The following is a 23,057-nucleotide window of genomic DNA, read 5'->3' on the forward strand; positions in this document are numbered from 1 at the left end:
ATAATGGGGAAGAAAGGTGATTTAATTGAACATGGCATAGTTGTTGGTGCCAGACGGGCTGGTCTGAGTATTTCAGAAACTGCTGATCTACTGGGATTTTCACGCACAACCATCTCTATGGTTTACAGAGAATGGTCCGAAAAAGAGAAAATATCCAGTGAGCGGCAGTTCTGTGGGCGCAAATGTCTTGTTGATGCCAGAGGTCAGAGGAGAATGGCCAGACTGGTTCGAGCTGATAGAAAGGCAACAGTAACTCAAATAACCACTCGTTACAACCAAGGTATGCAGAAGAGCATCTCTGAACACACAACACGTCGAACCTTGAGGTGGATGGGCTACAGCAGAAGAAGACCACACCGGTACTAGTAAGGTGTACCTAATAAAGTGGCCGGTGAGTGTATGTATGCTTTTTTTATTATTAATATTATCATTCTGGTTATATTGATTTTTATGAGGCTGAATTAGGATATAATTACAATCATAAGGCATGAGAAATCCTGTAACATGCTCAAACCGACCCTATTTATTTAAATTCATTTTTAAAATGAAACAAAAAGATTACTTAGCCTTGCCACTTTTCTGTCTCACCTGTGACAAGTCCTTTGTAACTACTTTCTACTTGCAGATAAATGGAAACAAAACCCAAAGACCTTCAGCTTAATGGCTTTGATTACGACTCTGATGGATTTTGTATTCACTCTAAAGAACGACGGAACCATCATGTTGATTGAACATATAAACGGAGCACGATCTCGGACAGCCTCAATGTCTTTCCTGATCCTTCCTAAGGGCTGCATGTTTAAATATACAGACTCACGCAAAGATTAATTGCCTGGTGGCCAGAAGAAACATGCAGTCTGCTCTCTACAGCTTCATTAAAGCCAGAGAGTAGAATGAAGATTGATTACATTTTACTCCATTCTATAAAAATTGAGCCAACTCTCCCTTTCCATGGGTTTCATCACTCTTTTTTACCATTCTGCTACTCAAGGGGGAAAATCCTCACTACTTGTTTGGATACTTTTCATGAATAAATCATACTGTTCAAATTGAAATTGGATTCACTCCCATATGCATAGGAAATATATTTGCATATATTTTCAAAAAATGTGTTGATAGAATTTGTGCAATATATTAACATATATTTCTATTGAAATATATGTAAACAGTACATTACGGAAAAATGACAGACACACATCTTAACCATAAACAATTTTCAACTAATTTCCAACATCACCACTCAGCCTCTGTCTTTCCTTACCACTTATGAGCAGGCATGGACTAGCGTCGTTAGGATGTGTTCAAACACTGATTATCCTGGGCTCAATCTCACTGCAAACATTTCCACAGCATGAAACCCTGGCAGACCTGCTGCTTAATCGCTGACAAATGCTTTTATTAAGACTCTACTTGGCCCTTCAGTTGCGCCGCTTCAGAAATCCAACATCCAACGCAAAATGGTTTATCCGAAACAGGCTGCAGGGTAAAAACACATAGACTAACAGTTAATACTGTCCTTGGCTCACCCATGATAAACCGAGAACAAACAAATAAGCATCTTAACAGAAACGAAGCATATATATACTTAAAGATTTTAGAGTGTAGAAAATTCTATCATAATTATATAATTTCATTATACCTTTCAATAATCAACGCATTACACTTATGTGCAATCTTGTGTATGTATTTGACAACATAATCTGATTATTTAATCTTAATTCTTCATCTTTAAACTCTTAATGAAAATTTGTTATGTTTGTTATTTGTAGTTTTATGTTTAAATGTCCTGGATGCTGCCTGATGATTCCAATATAAATTGTATACACTGACCTTTCCTTATGCTTATTTATTGTGTATTGTGTTAAATATTTCTTAAATATTTTCGCATATCCCAGTTTATCGCTAACATGAAAAGCTGTATATTTTTATTCCGTTACATATAAGCAGGAGAAGAAAAATAGGCTGGTGAGGGAAGAAGTGTTTACTGATGCTTTATCATAAGTAATAAGAGTTTCACTTATGTTTCCACGCAGCTGTTACACATTTTCCTGTAACACCATAACTCCATCGTGTCACAGAAAACACCTCACGTTCATCTTCACAGCTATATTGTATTGCAAAAACCCCTGTGATTCTATTTATTTTTTAAGCTTGCCAGCATATAATATTGCATGTAGAATTGTGTTCGGGACTGTGTTTAAATCCCTCTCACGTATCCAAACACACAGTCTGTAACTATTTAAATGATAACAGGAACACAAACATGGCAGCTGTGGTTAATAGTGTAGTTTTAGCGAATGGGGGATTATCAAAGGATTACACTCTTTCTGTTACGCAATTATGCTAGAAGGTCAAGACACTGCTGGTGTAAATATGGCATCAAATATGGTGATGTGGATTTGCTTCAGCAAGCAGATAGCTGGTAATGAACAAGAGACTCGTGTATCCTTGTGCATTTCTGAACAGTTGTAAACCATCAGTTCACATTTTTTGTGAGAATATAACTATCTAGGCTTTAGGATGGGTGATTATTAATACTACATATGGCAGCTGAATGCCTTTCTTAAAAACTAATAATATTTGATTAGGTGGCTTCATGTAAGTAAGGTTTCTAATATCATTATTTTACACAGGAATAAAGCAGGAATTGAACCCCAGAGGTGTGTAAGCACCAAGTCACTGCCCCACACCAACAGGTTCTTCAGTTTGTTTCTTTGTAGAATTCAACAACAGAGAATTTTTCTTTCAGAAAGTACTTCAAGTTAAAGCCATTTAGATATCTAGATCCCAAGGAAACATCCAAAGAACCCTTGAGAAGCCCTTTCTCTAAACTTTTCCTGGACTCTGGATATTCTTTTAAGATTTTTTTATATTTTTGAAAACGAGAAAAAGTTAAATCCCTACAAACCAGCTGTAACAATTCACTGAACTGAAGCAGACAGACAACCAGCTGAAGATGGGTGATGAAATTCTGGCTTTCTGGTGGGATTCTTGTAGGTCAGGTAACGCTTCCTTAGCCTGGCTATTGATCTGGTTCACCTCGCACTATTCCAAGATTAGCTTATCAATAATGAACGGAGATACAGTACTTATAGATGGAAGCTTATTGATGGCTTTAAGGAGAGCTAATTAGAGGAAGAAGCTTATTTCTCCTGTCTTTCTTTCTTCCACTTCCTCCATCTCAATACACTTCCTTAATGGTGCACTGCATAAATGGATAAAACTTAAAAAAGTACACAAATGTTCACACTGAAAATATCAGGATGTTAAAAATGCAGTGAATGTATATGAAAATGTATGGAAAAATTTTCTGTCATACCAGAGTACAGCAAAGGACTAAGCGAAGTGCTCTCAGAGAACTTAGCACATATTGGCACAGCAGTTATCCCTTACAGCCTGGAGACGTTAATTACTCTGACATGTGAAGTGCAGTACTAAACGTGTGGGTGGTGATCCAGCAGCTCAAGCCAGCATGTGTGTGTATGTGAGGCTCACCAGTGGTGGAAGAGATGTTGACGTCGATGCTGATCTCGGGGATGCCCCCGCCTCTGAGCGACGCCACACAGGTGTAGGTGCCAAAGTCAGTGAACTTCAGATCGATGATGTCCAGGTTGGTGGTTCCTGGGGAGATGTCAGGGTCAGTCTGGGTAATGACCATGCGCTCAGAGCTGCGCAGAGCTCGGCCGTTCTTCAGCCAGCTGAACTGCAACTCCTCAGGGGGTGTCGCCTCAACCTGGCACGAGATCTTCACTTCACGGCCGATCTGGATGTTATCGTCATTGTGGTACGGGTCAGGCGTGATCCAAAAGCGGCCCTTTTTCAGCGCTGGAAAGAAAACAGAAAGTAAACAGTAATTAGCATGTGAAAGAGTCTCCTGGGTAATATCTGTTTTCTTTTTATTTTGAGCTTAAACGCTTTACAAACTACATGTCTCAACACCACAGGGTTTCTTGAATTGCAGGTGGTGGCAAGAATCTCCAGTTTAAAGACTTTGTACATTTACTGCCAAAGTATTTGACTATTCTGGGACTATCTGTGCCAATTAGCACATGAATATGTACTTCATTAAAAAAAAAAAAAAATTGGATTACGGATCCAACCAAAAGTAAACAACACATCACAAACACATGAACTATTTCAAACTGATTTTGAGATTTGTGGGTTTGTTTTGAATTCATGCTAATCTACAGATATTAATCAATACAGATACATTCAGATACCAATCTAAATTAATTTCCTATGCAGGATGTTTGTGTAGCTTGGATTGTGTGCTTGCCATTTAACACGCAAACAAAAGAACAATCAGAACCTCTGAATCTTTTCATCTGCTCTCCTCTGGCATTATCAGGTAGAAACAAGAAGGAGTGAAAAAGAGGAAAAGTGAACATAAAAACGAGGCGTCAAAGAGAGGAAATTAAAAAAGCAAAGCACAACAGAAGCGAATGACAACTCAAATGCTCAATCTAATGTAATGAGGAGATCTAATGCCTTTGTTTCAAATCGATTCCATCCTGAAAACAGATCTGCTCTCTAATTCATGTTGTAATAATGTTGACATGTCCCTACAGTAGACTTCAATTTGTGTGAGTAATTAATTTCCACCCTGGTCCCATGACACAAAACGATGTCAATGAACCTTAATACAATGAGTGACAATGACCTTTTTCAAATTAAATAAAAGGAATTTGAGACCCTTGTCAGTTGTGTTGTTGGCTGTAGCAGGAAGAGAGCAAAAAAAAATAATCTTTTCAGAACCAACCAGGATTGTGCAATCAGATTAATTCCACTCTGAATTAATAGATACATTATAGTGATATGATGCTGAGATTATTGTCTTTTGTATGTTCAGATAAACCATATTAATTTTGAAAATTGCTGCAAAACTGGTGCAAGTAGAACAAGCACAAAAACGTGCTTTCAAAGAATTTTATATTAAATAAATGTTCAACTTTAATGTTCAAATGTTCACTTGAAGGTTACTGTGCTAGAATGGTATTCACAAAGGCAAGGACACGGTGCTGAAGATATGCAATAAGGTTTTCCACACACTTGCTGTATGCCATGGTAAATTTTGAATGTGAAATGTACAAGATGCTGGCACGCTGGTGTAGAAGGTAGTACCGCTGTCTCAGGGTCCCTAGTTTGCTCCTGAGCTCAATTGACTGCCTACAGTACTGTATGTGGAGTTATTGTGCATGTTTTCATTATGTTTCCTCTGGTACCTTCATTTAACAGGGGCTTTTTATCCGAAGCGCTTAACAAATGGGGAAGTACATTACGAGCAAAGGGGAATGTCAAGCAGTGGACAATACAAGTAGTTCTACAATACAAGATTTTAATTGAATGTAGAGGAGCAAAGTGCACAGAGCTGAGCTAGCGTAAGTGTAGATTATTAGAGGATAGTTAGTTAAGTGTTCACAGAATAGGTGGGTCTTTAACCCCATTTTTAAAGATATTGATAGATTCTGCTGTCTGGATTGAGGTTAGAAGCTCATTCCACCACTGAGAGACAGTCAGTTTGATGCCCCTGCAAAGGGATCTCATGCTTTGCTTAGCAAGTGCTAAGTTAACTGATTGCAGGTTGCAGAAGAGAACATAAACCTTATGGAGAGTGTTGAGGTAGGAGGGAGTTCTTCTAGACTAGGAAGAACTATACTACTGTTTATATTAACGGCATTTGTCAGACACCATTATCCTTACATTCATTCATTCATTTTCTATCGCTTATCCGAACTACCTCGGGTCACGGGGAGCCTGTAATCTCAGGCGTCATCGGGCATCAAGGCAGGATACACCCTGGACGGAGTGCCAACCCATCACAGGGCACACACACACTCTCATTCACTCACGCAATCACACACTACGGACAATTTTCCAGAGATGCCAATCAACCTACCATGCATGTCTTTGGACCGGGGGAGGAAACCGGAGTACCCGGAGGAAACCCCCGAGGCACGGGGAGAACATGCAAACTCCACACACACAAGGCGGAGGCGGGAATCGAACCCCCAACCCTGGAGGTGTGAGGTGAACATGCTAACCACTAAGCCACCGTGCTCTCGACTTACATTTATCTCATATATACTGCTGAGCAATTGAGGGTTAAGGGCCTTGCTCAGGGGCCCAGGAGTGACAGCTTGGTGGCCCTGGGATTCAAACTCACAACCATCTGATCAGTAGTCCAATATATTAACCACCATGTTACCACATCCCACAAGGCTTCATGTACAACATGTAAAACATGTACAGTATGTTGTTTTATTGACTACTCTAAATGTATGTAAATGAGTGTGTCTGGTGTCCTGCTATAGACTGGCATCCCATCCTGACATTATTCCCATCTCAGTGTTCCCAGAAGAAACTCTGGATCTACCACAGCCCAGAAAAACCTGAGATATAGCAGTCACTGAAAATGAAAAAATGAATAAAAATGTGCAAAACAAGAAAAACCAGGAATATTCAACTTAAATTTGTGAAGGTCCACGTAAGCTTAGAATGATTTGTTCTTGTCTGGCACTGCCATTTAACATTACCACTTTTGACTTTGAGCTCCACAGACTCTGAATAGATGAGACATCTGCTTTGAACTTGAAGCAGAGATTGCAGTGCTTCTGTGTTTAATCACCTGTAAAAATTCGCTTTCATTGTTAAAACTTTTTTCATCAGTTTGCTAGAAAAAGAGAGTATATGGGAAAAAAAAGATCTATGAATATCTATGAAAATTCGTCCCTTTCTTGATGAGATGTAAATTTAGGTCATTTTTTCACATAAATGCATATGACTGGCACGGTAGGAAAGTTCTGCTAGTGTTTTTTGAGTACTTGGTTAGATTCACTGAAACACATCACATCCAGACCAATTCAGCATATAACCAGAGACTCTGATCAAAGCACAAGACTGGACGATTGTCAAGACTCCACCATTGTTGATGGCATGGCGGATTGAGTACAGTTGCACCCCACCCAGGGTGCCTCCAACATTGTGCCCCAAGGAAATACAGAAAAGGGATGAATGGATGGATGGATGGATGGATGAATGGATGGATGGATGGATGGATGGATGGATGGATGGATGGATGGATAAATGGTACGAGTTTGATGGATGCATAGGACCATCTCTAGCAGAATTACACCATTCCATTTAGAACACACATTTGCACTCTGACATACAAAAAGCTCTCTGTGCATATAACCTAATAACAAAAGGAATTGTCTGAGTTTGTCTGTTTTGTGCATTACCCTTAATAGATAAACTTAGATGAGCAAAATACAGGATCAAGAAAATAGTTTCATTTAACACCTGCAGTGTCACTGACCACAGCAAGTCACCTTGTGGTTGGGGAACGTGTGCTCAAATTCAATACAGCTAAAGAGAACGCAACAGCAAAGACAGCTGAAAAAAACTCAGAAGTCTCAAACTTATGAAACAAAAAGTTTTTTCTTTTAAAATCTGACTTAATATTACTAGTGGAATTTGATTCATACTAGATATTTTCTACATGTTTGCACCTCTGATCCCAAGTAGCTTTAAACAAAGCTTGTGTAAACACATTTTTTTTGGAAGGAGATCACACTCTGCTTAAACTAATTAACCACAAATGACTGTGGTCGGGGTCTGGAACATACTTAACACTAATCCTATGCTGAAATACTCTTAACAAGCAAGCCAACTATGTGCAAGCTGCTCTGGCTAAATTATGTTAAAGAATAATAAAGTCTAATGAAATCCTGGATTAGGACAAGTTAAAGTATGCCTTTGCTTATAGAAGGATTCTCAATCAAAACCAAACATAACTAATACTTCCTGATTTGGATCCAGTGTTTGTTTCAGGGCAGTATCATCTCTAATCCTGAAATTTAGTGCAAGATTGATGAATCCACAGTCTCTAGTGTTAACACAAATACACAGGGGATTTACTGTTGCTCAAGTAGTGACAAACTTCAAGAAGCAAGACAGCAAAGGGCAAGTACAGGCCTGAATCTATAAGGTAACAGAGAAGTGTAACGCCATCCATCTTTGCAAACATGGAGTCATCGTATCTCATTAAATTTCCATGAATACAGTGAAAAACAGCTCTTTTCTATTTAGTACATTCATACTGTATGTTGTTGCTGTCAAGATGATACACTGGCTTTGCATTTTTTTTAAGCACAAACTCAGAAAGCTTTGAAATGTTTTCAATATTAATGAGTTTATACTGAAATCAATTTTTAACCTTCAATTTTTAACCCACGTAAGCAAATGTTAACACTGATGTTATTCTTAGTCTGTGACCATCACAAAATCAGAATATATATATATATATATATATATATATATATATATATATATATATATATATATATATATATATATATATATACATCAAATGTTTTTGATGTAATTATCAGTTCTGATGTTAATTTGCTGGTTGGTGATTTTTTTTCTGCCACACTCACATTACGAGGTTTGTTACTACTGTGACATTCAACAGAAGAAAATCATTAGAGATAACAGTAAAGTTTCATTGTTTAGCTCCTAAAAAGGAGTCAGAGCTTCTTTTCTCCCTTGCCATTTTCTAGTAACATAAAATGTCCAGTTAATGAGGAAGACCAGTATAGTAGAAGAGCAAACTCTGGCATTAAATTTCCACAGTGCAAGTCAGCTACAGTACATAACACAGGAGTGCTGAGTTACATTCATATATACATTTATTCATTCATTCATTCATCTTCTGCCGCTTATCCTATCTCAGGCATCATCGGGCATCAAGGCAGGATACACCCTGGACGGAGTGCCAACCCATCGCAGGGCACACACACACTCTCATTCACTCACGCAATCACACACTAGGGACAATTTTTCCAGAGATGCCAATCAACCTACCATGCATGTCTTTGGACCAGGGGAGGAAACCGGAGTACCCGGAGGAAACCCCCGAGGCACGGGGAGAACATGCAAACTCCACACACACAAGGCGGAGGCGGGAATCGAACCCCCAACCCTGGAGGTGTGAGACAAACGTGCTAACCACTGAGCCACCGTGGTGCCCCCCTTTCATATATACATTTTATACATTTTTATATTTTTCGAATTACTTTCTTCCCTTTTTCCCAGCTGTATTGAAAACGCAAGTTCTTATTGTTGTTTTATTAAAATTCTATTCTATTATATATTTTTCTTATATTCTATATATACAGTATAGTTTTCTTCTTTTTTTCTTATTGATTCTGGCAACTGACAACAATCATGAAAGGACTAAAGTAGAGTGTGCGATAGAGATGGAATGAGGTACCACTATCAATAAACATAGCATTGTGGCTAATGTAGGAAACTGTAAGTGAAATTAAAAAAAAAAAAAAAAAAAAAAAAAAAAAAAAATAAAATGAGAATATCATTATAATACATTTTGAACATCTGTTATAAGTACATATGTTTTTTAGTTTCAGACTGCATTTAAACCCTTTTTACCAGTACACTGGCGTTCCGTTCTGCTGGTGGAAAGAAACTTTTGGGACATTTTTTATATTTATAACAAATGAATTATTTTCTGGAGACTAAAATAAAATTAGGTCTAATATAAAACAAGTAAGGTCTCCTTTGGTTTTCAGAGTGAGACGGTTGTTTTTCCCCTCTGTTGATAACCTTGCACAGAATTTTAGAGGTTGAATTTAACGCCTTCAAATTTTAGATCTGGGCCGGTGGCAGCAGATTTGGGCTTTTCTCACCAAATCAAAGTTTGATGTTTTTATTTTAGCCAAAGGGAAAATAAAACAGAAAATACTAGCATGATTTCTAACTTCTGATTGGGTGATCTGCCTACAGCCAATGATCTGTTTGCAGCAGCTCCACACAAAAAAATAGCCCCGCCCCCAAAGCACAGAATAGTTTTAACCTATTATACTACAGTCCTCAGCAAATGCCCCAAAGCAGACCAATCTCTCGGCTATTTCAGCCTCTGTCCAGACGGATAGCGGTTTTTGAATAACGTTCGTTCAGTAATATAATCCTCTCATTTAATCATTCCAGGTATCGCACACAACCAAGGCTGCAGTACTTTGTCCTGTGGGATGCATGCTTCTGTTTCCCATGTGGGACATATGCTATGAACAAGCAATAATGTCATCTCAGAGAGCAGAAATGCGTTTGAGATTACCGTTTACTTTTATGTGAGAATATTTTTTAAAATAGAAACCCTTTTCTATAAATATAGTGACACTAGTAAGCTAGGTTTAAGCTCTGAGTCTACTATTATATAAGCCATTGAGATGGTGGCACTGTGGAGTGTGACATGACAAAGAAATTTAATCCTGAACATGGGCAACAGAAAACAGGCTACATTTTTTGGCCTTTTGTTAAAAGAGTTAAATCCCAAATCACAAAAAGAGATGATCAGAACCAGGATTATTAGTCTATAGAAAATCCAACAATAGCATAAATATTAGCATCCAATTGAATCAGCAAATGCTGACTATTACTCTACACACAAAAGAGTTTTGTAAAAGAATCAACAGACTGTATGTACTTAAGTATGAAAAACAACATGGTCGCTATATATTATTGATGACATAGCTTTTGCTGTGTAGACGTTCTTTATTGGTCTGCCTGTAAACTTTCTCAGAAGCTCTGATCTTAACTGAAATATACGCTGCTGCTGAGTCTGCAGAAACGACCTTTAATCTAAACCGCTGGTGACGGCTACGTATAAAAACACCTAGATAAAAAGCATGTGATTAAAAAAAACATGTTCTCAGAATGCATGCAAATGTACCAGTTATCTGCTGATGTGCATAATGTAGTTTAGTTTATGTAGCAGAGATTTAAGTGCTGGGGGCCTGATGAATGAGTCTCATTACCACAGTCCAGTGGTTTGTAACTTAGAAGTGACCTATAAGATAAGCAGAGACTATTTACTAGCATTCATAGAGATAAACACGGCCATATTTTTTGACATGTTGTCGGTGTCAGGTCATTGTTTTATTTTTTTTTACTTTTTTAATATTTCTTGCGCAATTCAAACCATACATCATGAAACCCCTGTGCAGACAGTGGATAATGCATTGAGGCAATTATTTAAGGGTTGTGTGCTCAAATCCTAATACTGGGTTCTTTGTTCAAGAAAATTCACCTGCTCAGTTTGTGTCCAGTCTCAACTGTAAGCCGTAAAGAATACCATTGAAAGTTGATTATTAAATAAAAAGAATATAAAGAAACATTTTGTTGAACCATTGTGTAAAATATGCTGGATTCAATTCAAACTGTGAACTCTGAATTTACAATCTAAAATGATGAAAACACAAGAAAACACCCCCTCAACTCAAGAATTCTACTCAAACTTAGAAAGGTCTCTTCAACCCAGAGTTCATCAAGTGACTTAAAAATCAATAGAGATGCTCAGAGCATCAGCAGTAAACAACGTCTTATACTGTTTGTGCATGTATTTGTTTTAAAAACATTCACTTGTTAAATCTATAACACTTACTATGCAGCTCGATTATTAGCGGAGGTAAATATATGTCTGTCAGTCAGTTAGCTGATGTGCTTGTTGCAGGCATAACAAAAGACAAGCACAGAGGTATTTGGTATATGGCCTTTTTTTTAAATGGCATAATGGTACGTTAGGAATAAATATGATCGTAATAAATAAAAAAATAAATAAACAATAACAACAACAATTATAATAATAATAAACAATAATAACAACAATAATAATAACAGTAATAACAATAACAACAATAATAACAATAATTCTTCTTCTTCTTCTTCTTCTTCTTCTTCTTATTATTATTATTATTATTATTATTATTATTATTATTAATGATTCAATTGGTCTGAACAGAATATTGTTTGCATTGGAGGTGTAAATTAGTGGAGAGTATTGACTATGAAACCATTGTTAACTCCATAATATACTAAATTTAATAAACTTCATAATTCATTACAGTACTCATCTTTAAGTGATTAGTTCTGCCTGCCTTTGGGTCATGGTAAATTACACTCCAAACTGTCATTCCTATGTGACTTTAGGTACATGCACCTTTAGCTAATGAATAATAATTAAGATTATACACACACATATCCGCACAAACACACACACACACACACACACACACACACACACACACACACACACACACACACACACACACACCATCATCATTACAACATGCTAATTATCTCATCTGAAAATGCATCTATCTATAAATTCTCCTGAATTTCTGAGTTAACCGCCAATGTGTTTGAACTTTTGCTTATTCTGAAAATTGCAAAATAAAAATGGAAATAATGTCATTCCTATTAATGTGAAAAGTTTGTCTTTATTATTTTCCCAATTTCAAACCCCTGTTTGAAAATAAGTCCTTTTTTTTTAATCCTGCCTGACACGAGTGCATTGTTTTCTTACATTAAGACAACTCTAACTTACTTTTAATCACAGTCCTAAATCATCACCCCGTTTCTATAGGACCACTTTAAAAATCACTTTAAAAATGTAAGCAGCTGCAGTGCAGTGTTTGGAGTAGAATTGATAGAACACACAGTGATTTTATACCTTCTATATAATCTCTATATAAAAACCTAATCTATAATATAGAAACAAGCCACTCGAGGCTGTATCTAACAGTGATTTAGGGCCTCATTCAGAGCTGGGTTTTGCACACAGAGCTAAGATTTAATACAGAATTTGCACGTGTCAGTATTCAGATTTAAGAACTTGAAGTATTCAGGACATAACTCTGCGTGTCAGTTCTGCTTGATTCGTTACTTCTTTGAACGCAGAGTTTAAGTGCATTATTTTGTGTGATACTGACTTGAACAAAGAGCATTAAGTCCAGCACCACTGTCTGACAGGCTGATGTAACTGCAGTATGTCACACTGATTTATCGCTGTAAACACACACACACACACACACACACACACAAAACCTGGAAATGCATTTGAGGCCGATATTAAATACAAAAATATGACAATTAATTAATAGTATAGATCCTTCAGTGAGTCAGCGCTTGACATATTATTTAGTCTTTTTTATTTTTCATTTCTCACTTCATGTTGCAGCACATCACACCTGATAGCAAAGAAATGCAGTTTCCTTCTTCAGTCCATATTTTCTATTTTTTTCTTCCCCTAGACTTAAACGTGAGAGCTTGTGTGTGCCAGCTATTAAAGCTACAGTACGTTCTCAAATGTCCCTGTTTCAAATGCTTGATCTCAGGAAAAATCTGCCAACCTCAAACTTGTGAACTCACAGGCAGGTAATCTTCTGCCTACTTTGAAGAGAAGTCGACATACATTTGAACATTTGCGTACACGCAAATATCCCTGAATACGTTCGGATGTAACATTTGGAGTCTGAATAGCGTTTGTTGTGATGTGCACTGAATTAAAAGGAAGTTAGTATTGCTTACATATCATTTTGGCCGACGAGTCCTAAGAGAAAATCTGTTGGTGTTAGGGATGGTATAGTCAAACTCTGCTCATCAGACTCATGAGAATAAAGATGGCATGAGTTCACACAGCATGAGAAGTTTTTATTTATAGTGAAAATGATCACTGCATCAATAATAGGACAAACTGTTACTCCATATTTTAGGTGGAGAGAGATGATTTGCTGCGGCGACCCCTTAAGGGAGAAGCCGAAAGAAGAAGATATATATATATATATATATATATATATATATATATATATATATATATATATATATATATATAGTGATACCTCGAGATACGAGTTTAATTCGTTCCTTGACCTTGCTCGTATCTCAAATTGCTTGTATCTCAAAGCAATTTTCCCCATTTAAATGAATTGAAATCCCATTAATCCGTTCCAGCTCGCAAAATTCCACTCCAGTTGTTTTGTTTATGTGTTTTGAATATGAACAATGTACAGTACCTGTATTTATAAATGACAAATATTGTATAAAAACATACAGTAATAAAAGAGAATGTTAAAAAAAAAAAAAAAACTGGTTTTACTTTACGGAAGATGCGCACGGCGGTGTTGAGGGAGGAGTAAACAGGCGGAGGAGGTGTTAGGAGGAATTACACTTTCACTTTCGTTCACTTACTCGCACTCTTAATGCTACTTTACACTTAAATGGAACTTAACTAAACTTCACTTAGAGCGGGGAGAGCAGCAACTAGAAAATAGAATAGACCCCCGTATAACAGAACCATTAATCATGCATAGAGTTAAAAATAGGAAAGAAAAATAATAAATCAATAAATATTTAAATAATTAGAGGGAGAGAAAGAGAAAAATATGTGGAGATTTATGACGTAAACTGGTACAACGAACACAGGTTCCGGCATGGTGGAGTCGGGGTTTTAGGAGGGAGTTTAAATCGCAGCACTAAAAGCGCTAGAGCGGCTCAATGAATGGGAATTTAAATGGTCGGGTAATATGGATGTCGTAACCGGATTGGTGCGCGTCGTGGACAGCTGATTAACAGCACGCTTGATGACGTGGCCTGCCAGAACTAACGCGAAGCTTGATTTCTCTTAACTTAACTGAACTTAATTGCTACAATTTCTGTTTTCTTTACATTAATTTTGCTTAATTTTCTTCATCGCTTTTCTCTTCACTTGTTTTTGCCTTTTTTGTCACTCTTTCCTCACTAACATCTGCCGGTCGTTTTAATAAAAACCTGTCCGGTCGGCATATCAAATGCAGTGTAGTCGCACAAGTTCAAATTTTTTTACGGATCCAACGCTTAAAATGAATCCGAAAATTACAGATCCGCAGATGGTCGGCACCTCACGCAGCCCCTTTGCGACTCTCCATAGGAAATGAATGACTTCCTGTTTATCGGCTGACTGTTGTGTGCAGTGGAAAGGCGGCTTTAACCGAGTGAGACGCGGGAAGCTGAGGCGGGGGAAACAGCACACGTGGTTGTTGGGGATCTTTGTTTCGGCAGCCGCGGCTCGGATGCTCGTATCTCAAAAATTTGCTCGTATCTCAAGCCAAAAATCTGGTCGAATCACAGCTCGTATCTCAAAAAATTAGTATGTCAAAGCACTCGTATCTCGAGGTATCACTGTGTATTAAAATATTTTTTAAAATCATTATTTAAAATATTTTTTTAGTTTTGTTTCTTACGTTAAATGAAACTTTTCTATATTCATACACTCACTCATTTATTTCTTCATTTATTTACTCATTCATTCACTTATTTTCATTAACAGCTTAATCTTGGTGAGGATCGCTGTGGTTCTGAATCATATCCCAGAAAAAACTGTGAAAAGTTAAGATTACACCCTGGATGGGTTGCCAAGGGCACCACGAGACAACTTCTCAGCAAATATGATTAAATGTGCACCCTGAGTAGCAAACTGGCCTGTTTACCTGTTAAAAAGAAATGGATCAACTAGTCTGTCAATGTATTACATAAATAAGAAGAGATAATGCTAATGGACAGAGCTCATTCCATTACAGTGACACAGTAACAGTAATCTAATTTTTTTTAATGGCAAGCCAGTGACGTATCAGTAACTGCAAATTTTCTATTACCCACACTTGCTTTCTCTCTCTTTTTTGATAACCCTAGATTAAGGCAAAGCCATTCTCCTCACGTGACCTTGCATTTTTTCAGCAGGAGCATTTGTGTGTTGACCCCTGGGCTCCCCCTCTTATAATCAGTATGTACAGCTTAGCACACTCCACAGGGACAGATGGCTGTCTCTACTTTACGTGTGACATTAGTCAAGGGTATTCGATGAAAAAAAAAGGAGAAACACTGCTCAACTGCTTCATGTGACCTCAGTCGTTCTGTTGCATCTTTAAGTGTATTGACTAAATGGTATGTACACTGGTCCATGTTGCTTTTGTGTATTGTCTTTTGTGTCATGTCTTGTATTGTTTGTTTGCACTGTCTTTTTGTCTTGCACTGTTTGCACCGGGTTGCACAGATGTACTTTATGTAGCTGGGACTAACTTACTTTAAGTCCTTAGCTTTGTGTTTGTTCTGTCTAGCACCGTGATCCTGGAGAAACGTCTCATTTCACTGTGTACTGTGTCAGCTATATATGGTTGAAATGACAATAGAAGCTTCTTGATTTGTTTCTTGACTAAAAGGCTTTACAGGTCCTTTCTTATCACGTGATTCAAAAAAAAATATCCTTAATTTTTGGAAAAAAGTAAAAAGTAAGGGAGGGTGGGTGGAGCGCAAGGTCTAACCCTATTCCCAGTACAAATAAAATGACAGACGTTCACATACTGATTTCCAAGCTGGACACATTATTTAAACAAATTGATTTCTGGAAGAAAAATTAGGGTTGCTGTTTGTTTTGTCCATTTACTCACAAATCCAAATATACGCAGCAGGAGGCGTCGGCTGTGTTCACTACCATAAATAACAGAGAGTCTCTTCATGGAGACAGCCTGCTGAGTGAGAGACAATCACTGCATTCAATCTGCCTGAAATGACTGATATTCACTTAAAACACGCACCTTACATCTCGTCGAGTCTCCTCGAGGAATCGTTACTCAAGACATGAGCTGAATGTGACTTTGATACAGAACCTTTGATTCCAACTCCGTGGCTCATTTCCCAATATTAGAAAAGAAGAGGGGAAAAAGCCTGTGCTACATTTAAAGGTGTTAAACGAAGCGAGCGATGTTGATAGATCAAACGCATGAATTTTGTGTTTCAGAGACATGATGTACGCCATTTCCAGAACTTTTGATTCTGCGAGCACGAAAATGGTGTGTGCTCCATTTCCTCAAAAGACTGCTGGCACTGGCTGCTGTTTTTTTTTTACTTGAGCTAATTTTATTTGCAAAGGAAAAAAAAAATAGAAAGGCAGAGAAATAGAGAGAGAAGTGAAGAGAAAGCCAAAAATGGCTGTCTGAGATGCCCTCAACTAGCCGAAAATTGCACCAAATTTAACCTGCTTATGGAAGGGAGACTGCCTCCCCTCATCCATGATGGATCATGATGGAGGGACTTTTTGCAAGCCAGAATCATGCTGAGACACTGGAGGAGGGGGCCAAGCTGAAAGTCATCCCAGGCTGTGGGGAAGTGTGCACAGAAAAGCCACCATCTGCTGAGGCGAGATCTGCCCAAACACACACACTCTTGGCAGCTATGCTCCAAGAGGGCTTTTCAAGGGCTGGTGTGATAAACAAGAGAAATAGACATGCACACATATCATATACACATATGGGTGTACGCACACACACACACACACACACACACACACACACACACACAAACACACATGTACACCCATACTATAAACAGAAGTGTAAAGAACACGAGTGTCTGTCCCTTTGAAAGAAATCTCAAACAAAGACCAGTAAACACAGGTTGTGAAGGTTGTGAAGAATTCATACTATGGCCAATTTTGGGCTGCCTCAGTTTGTGGAAAGCGACTGACAAATATTTTACAAATCCCAAGATTTTTTGTTGACAAAAGAACAAGAAAACAAGTTCTTTGTAGCTTATGCATGGTTGAAAATGTTGAGGTGCCATTTAGCACCGCTTGAAACTGCTGAACTGAAATGTGTGTGTGTGTGTGTGTGTGTGTGTGTGTGTATTGTGACAATATATTTATTTCATGAAAATTTCATGTCAATAGCTCCTTTAGAAATAAATGTACTAAGAAAAATGGTGACGTGTTCAATACTTATTTTACCCGCTGTATATATTACAAGCTAGCCTTTGCTCCGCAGACCCATCATCAGTGAGGCCAACAGTGAGAGGGTTCCCATGACCACCCTGTTGCTCGTTGTTCTTCCTTGGAGCACATTTAGTAGGTACTCACTACAGCTCACTGGGAAAACATTAAACAACCTGCTGTTTTGGAGATGCTCTGACCCAGTCTTCATCACAATTTGTTTCTTTATCGCTAATAATAATTATGCTTCTCCATTGTTCCTGCCATCAAGGTTCACTTGCTGCCTAATTTATCCCACTCTGTGATAGGTGCCATTGTAATGAGATAATAAACGTTATTCACTACTTCATCCGTCTGAGATCATCAGTGTGTGTGAGTATGTGTGTGTGTGTGTGTGTGTGTGTGTGTGTGTGTGTGTGTGTGTGTGTGTGTGTATCCCAAATTTTAAGGCTATCAAGTTTCAAACCAAACATGCTCCACCCTCTAAGATAAAATGTGTAATCTTTTCTCTTTTAGTCCATCGGTGGTAGTTTAGTATAATACTTTCCACATGCAAAAAATCTGTCAGCACTGCTGGCCATTATGTAAATCAGATATGTTTGAAAATATCAGAAGATTATTCTGAAAGTAGATTAAGGAATCGTAAGGTCGACTTATTTACATAACCAGATCATCGGTTCTCATCGGGCTCCAGGAAATTCTAAAAAGAGTAAATCTCGGATTGAGGAATAAGAAAGAGAAAGAGTGTGGAGCATCTGCTTTGAAATCTGTACACATCAGTTTAATCTGATTAGATATGTAGCAGAATGAAGTCTTTTTTCTCCTGTAGTGAAGCAAGAGCTAGTCTTCTACTAGTGACTAGAACACAGGTCTCCAGTTCAGTGATTATGCTGACTGACTTCACTTAATTGCTGTAATTGGCCATTTAATAAGTACTTACACAGTAATATGCCACAGGGCTTGCCTTTCCCAGAAATATGAGAGCTATGAAAAGAGCGGTGATACACACAGAATGCATACGATGAGATGCAATATAAAGCCTGCTGCGGCAGACGATTTCCTTCTTTTCATATTTTATGCAAGATTGGATTGTTACAAGATTTGACTCACAATCAGTGCAGACTTCAGGTTGGTTCTGCAGTCACTCTGACTAGCTGAGCTAAAGAATAAGTAAGGTGTCAAGGCAGAGAAAAGGCAATAATTAGATGGCTTGTTGAAGCTAAAAGGAATAAGGAGTAACTTCATATATGGTGCAATGAAATAAAATGGATGAAAGCAAAACGGGTGGTTTTAGATTTGCTTAATCATGGATCGTACTTATCGGACAATATTCAAGATGGCTGCCGCGCATAAGCTGCAGCTGTTCCGAGTGTCCTCAGAAATGCAAGAGCCAATGCAATAACAATGTAAAAAGCAAAGGCAGAACAAAATCAAGTGATGCTGTTCACAACTAACTAAACAAATGAAGCTTTGTATCTCAAATCACATATTATACACTAGCTCTCATGTAGCCTCCAATCCTTCAGAATGCTCTGTGCTCAGTCCTTACAGGATTATGTGATCTCAAAAATGAGCAACATCAAGGAAGCGCTGTGAAATTCAGAGACGCTTGCAATTTCTCAAAATTACCAGACATTGTATGCAGATTTAGGCCAAGGCGCATCACGTGACGTCACATTCAGCCAAACCTCTATTCGATTCATGAGTACAGCTCTCACAGAAAAAGATTACCTGTGTTTTCACTAGTAGGGGACAAAAAAGGAAAATCCTGTGCTTGCAATTTTGTCAATTCAATAATATTCTGACAAAAAAATAAATAAATTACTGCAAATTTTAAAAACAGCAGCAGCAAAAACCAAGCATTTATGGCTGCAAAAAAAATGGTCATCCTGAAAGGCCTGCATCTTGCATCCAGTACCAGTACTTTTCAGTTTAAAGTAAAGAGTTGTCGATTCAGGCCCAGATCCTGACAACAACCACAAAGATGGCAAAAAGTTTTGAACAGTGTCAGACCTCATCATTTCAGACCTCCTCATATTGTTTTACATGAAATTATTTAAAATGGTACAGTTTGTCTTGGGAACCTGATAGGGAGGGATGTTTTAGCATTTGGTGAATGATTTAGTAAATGTCACTTCTAATCCTCCAGATTTACAAATGCTGAGTGTGCAGCTACAGCAGTTCCATATTGGAAACACTACATCATGGATGGATTACAATCATTTCTAAATCTGTGCAGTGAGAAACATTTCTGCACTGGCAATAATCATGTATTTGTGACACGTTATATTTCAGCATGCACTAAATAATCAGTAGGTCACTGAGTAGGTCAGTAAGAGGTCAGTGCTGTATGATTGATCAAACGTGTAGGTTGAAGCCACATCTTTATGTCATCACTGAGTGTATAGAAAATGAGAATGTTTTAATGTTACATTACACAGCGCAGTGAACAGTGTCGATGAGCTGCTAACATTTCTTAATGACAAAGTGCGAGACTCTAGTGATACAATCCTGAGGTTTTTACACAGCTCCAGAAACCGGCATAGATGTGAAGCGTCAGTTTTCTGGATATATTCCATTTTTAAGTTTTCATAATTAACAACATAAAAAAGGACTTGTTAAGAAGTATTTCTTAATTGCCTAAGAATAAAATTTGTTATACAGAGATGAATGCTTCTCTAAATTAAGTAATGCATTATATGGATATTAGCTATAGACTGTCATGTCATGCCTTCTCATGATTTATTGTGGCATGTATTACTATTGTAAAGTAAACGGGTGTGTGTCTATGTACATGCAATTGTTGCAAACCTTTACCTCGCACAATAATGGTGGTTGACTTTTTTGCCGGGTTTCCTACGTTGTTGCTGGCAATGCAGCTATAGATGCCGGCTTCTTCAGAAGAGATGGCTGGTAACGTTAGAGTACCGTCCTTCAAAACACTTTTCTCCGGTAGGTGCTCAGAGACGCTGGTCCACGTCAACGTGGGTGGAGGTTCACCTCCCGTGGCGATACACACCAGAGACACTGTCTGTCCAGGATTCACTACAATCGGATCTTCCACCAGCAGCTTGATGGATGGGGAGGCTGCAGAGGCCAAGAGAAGATGAGCAGTTTACTTAGCTTTCTCAAATAAAGATGCTTTTAATAGCTTAATATTTAGCCCAAATTTGGCCAGAATAACAAATTCTCACGGGTCCAAAAACACGATTTTAAATGTAAATGGATTCAGTGCATAATCCCTGCATTTAGTATGTCCATTTTTAATTTTTTATATAGTGATAAAAAATATAATCCAATCGTGGCACCTGCATGTATTGTCTGTTGTATTTAAATGTGCTCTTTAGATGCAATGTGGGGTCTCAGTAGGGTTGTAACAGGCTATGTTTTCATAAGGCCTTTTTATTATGGCTAATGAATGAAAAGGTCACAACTGTCGGGACAGAACCAGTCAGAGTAAAGCTGATGAATTTGTTTAACTATGTAAAATATGTAAATATAAAGCACAAGCTATTACATAAGCTGTTATTGAATAATTTCAATGACTGACTGTTTGATCTGTTCAATTTTAACCATTTAATAAATAAAGTGAAACAATCTATGTGATACATTCCATAATATATTTCACCAACATAAAGTGGTGTATGTTCTAAATAAAAATAAACAACCAGCTCTACTGCTTTAGGTGGTTTTCACACCGGCACTTTTGCTGTGGTCCAAATCCGAGTGTGATTACTGAGTGTGATCTGCATCCCACAACGTTACACATGTGTTGAGGAAACTAATGATGTTGTCATCGGCTAAACAAACGCACAAGTTATTTTACCTCCTGACTCTCATACGAGCTGTGTTTACATTATTTGGACTCACAGCACAGTTCCAGTGCAACAGAACTCCTTATTATACTCCTTAGCAATTATTCATGCGAACTGTCCTCTGTTTTAGACTAACCTGCCATAAAAATCTTTTGACGCAGCTACATGCCGAGATCATGTCTTTTATCATATCTTGAGATATGTTTTGAGAGACGTGTTAAAGTATCTGACCTGTTTTATTGGTGAGCCTGAAGATGACCCTACGGTCAGGAATGCCGCAGACGTTCCTGACGGAGGCAATGCAGCTGTAGTTGGCATAGTCTTTGGGCCTCAGGTTCTTCAGCTTCAGGATCTTTGTTTCCCCCTGCAGCTCATAGTAAGAGGCAGAAAACAGTGTGCAAATGTGTGTTCCAGTGCAGTCCCTCCCAGAATGCATTGCAGTATGATGAGGCTCAGCAAGTGAAACACAACTCCCTGATTCTGTCACTATTTCTACAAAAACACCCCCCTAAAGTAAAAACAAAGTTAGTTGCAGTTTATTTCACCATTGATAGCAAGTAATAAAATAAATTCAGTTCACACCATTAATTTTTACTCCAATTCTTAACATCGTCACTGGTTACACATACAGTACAGGACTAAACATTTTTTGAAAAATACAAGTGAGTTCATGTTCAGATGTTAATTACCTCATGTCTCCACTTGCAGACGTTTCAAAGATCATTAACTGAATTACAGGAATTGTTTATTTTTAGACAGTCTAATTTAATCTTGAAAAATATGAAAGTGCCACTGATTTTTAATAGCTTTTTCTTCCTCCGCCTTAATGTTATGGACACCAATACAATAATATATCTTGGGGGTTGAAAACAAATTCCTTCTGAGATATTCTTGTTTTACAGTTTATTACTTCTTGGAAAAACATCTGATAATTTATATCTAGGCACAAATCAAGGCAAAAGAGCATCTCTATATCCGTATTCAGTACTGTGCACAAGTCTTAGGCCTTCTGTTTGGGGTATATTGAAGATATTTATATTATGCCTTCTGCATTACTGAATAACTACTGTAAATAATCGCATATATGTGGGTAAATACTCTATTAAATAATATACTGAAGGTCCCTTGGTTTTTGAGCAAAAAAGGTAACTAAAGTATCTTTAAGAAACTGCCATTTTTATTCTGGAGATTTAAGTCACTTCTTAAATCTCCAGAATAAAAATGGCAGTTTCTTAAAGATACTCAATAAGCCTTACCAACCAATTTCCTTATAAACTTTACAAACTGTACCTGAGAGTACTAATGTTAGTTTTTTAAAAGCAGAGAGCTGTCAGGGCAAATATTGAATTTATTTAATTTGGTACCATGTACTTTTTGTTCTAGGTTTTTTTTTTGTATATAGAAAATATTTACTTCACAGCATTTCTTCACATGTGCAAGATTTGTAAGACTTTTGCACAGCACATTATGTCCCACGCCCATAGGCAGGAATTGCTCTAAATTCTAAGAGGTAGATGTGATTAGCAGACTAACTTGAGGCTGTTCAGTGCTGTAATAGACTGAGCAAGAATCTTTATATACTGTCAGAGCTTTTCCATCAGCAAGAGTAAGCAACGTAATCTAGCCGCTGTTCTTTATATTTATCT

At 37.7% G+C, this 23,057-nt stretch overlaps 1 protein-coding gene across 1 annotated transcript in view; it reads right to left on the reverse strand.

Moving 5' to 3' along the window:
- mdga2a (MAM domain containing glycosylphosphatidylinositol anchor 2a) overlaps positions 1-23,057 on the reverse strand; it is a 190,406-nt gene that overhangs the window by 61,055 nt on the left and 106,294 nt on the right. Inside the window, exons 5-7 of the mRNA XM_060866341.1 lie at positions 21,643-21,775; positions 20,414-20,683; positions 3,496-3,825 (exon numbers count right to left, since the gene is read on the reverse strand). Of these exons, the coding sequence (XP_060722324.1) occupies positions 3,496-3,825; positions 20,414-20,683; positions 21,643-21,775 (733 nt within the window). The remainder of the gene's footprint in view (positions 1-3,495; positions 3,826-20,413; positions 20,684-21,642; positions 21,776-23,057) is intronic.

This window comes from Tachysurus vachellii, chromosome 3 (assembly GCF_030014155.1).
Source record: "Tachysurus vachellii isolate PV-2020 chromosome 3, HZAU_Pvac_v1, whole genome shotgun sequence".
NCBI classification, from domain to species: domain Eukaryota; kingdom Metazoa; phylum Chordata; class Actinopteri; order Siluriformes; family Bagridae; genus Tachysurus; species Tachysurus vachellii.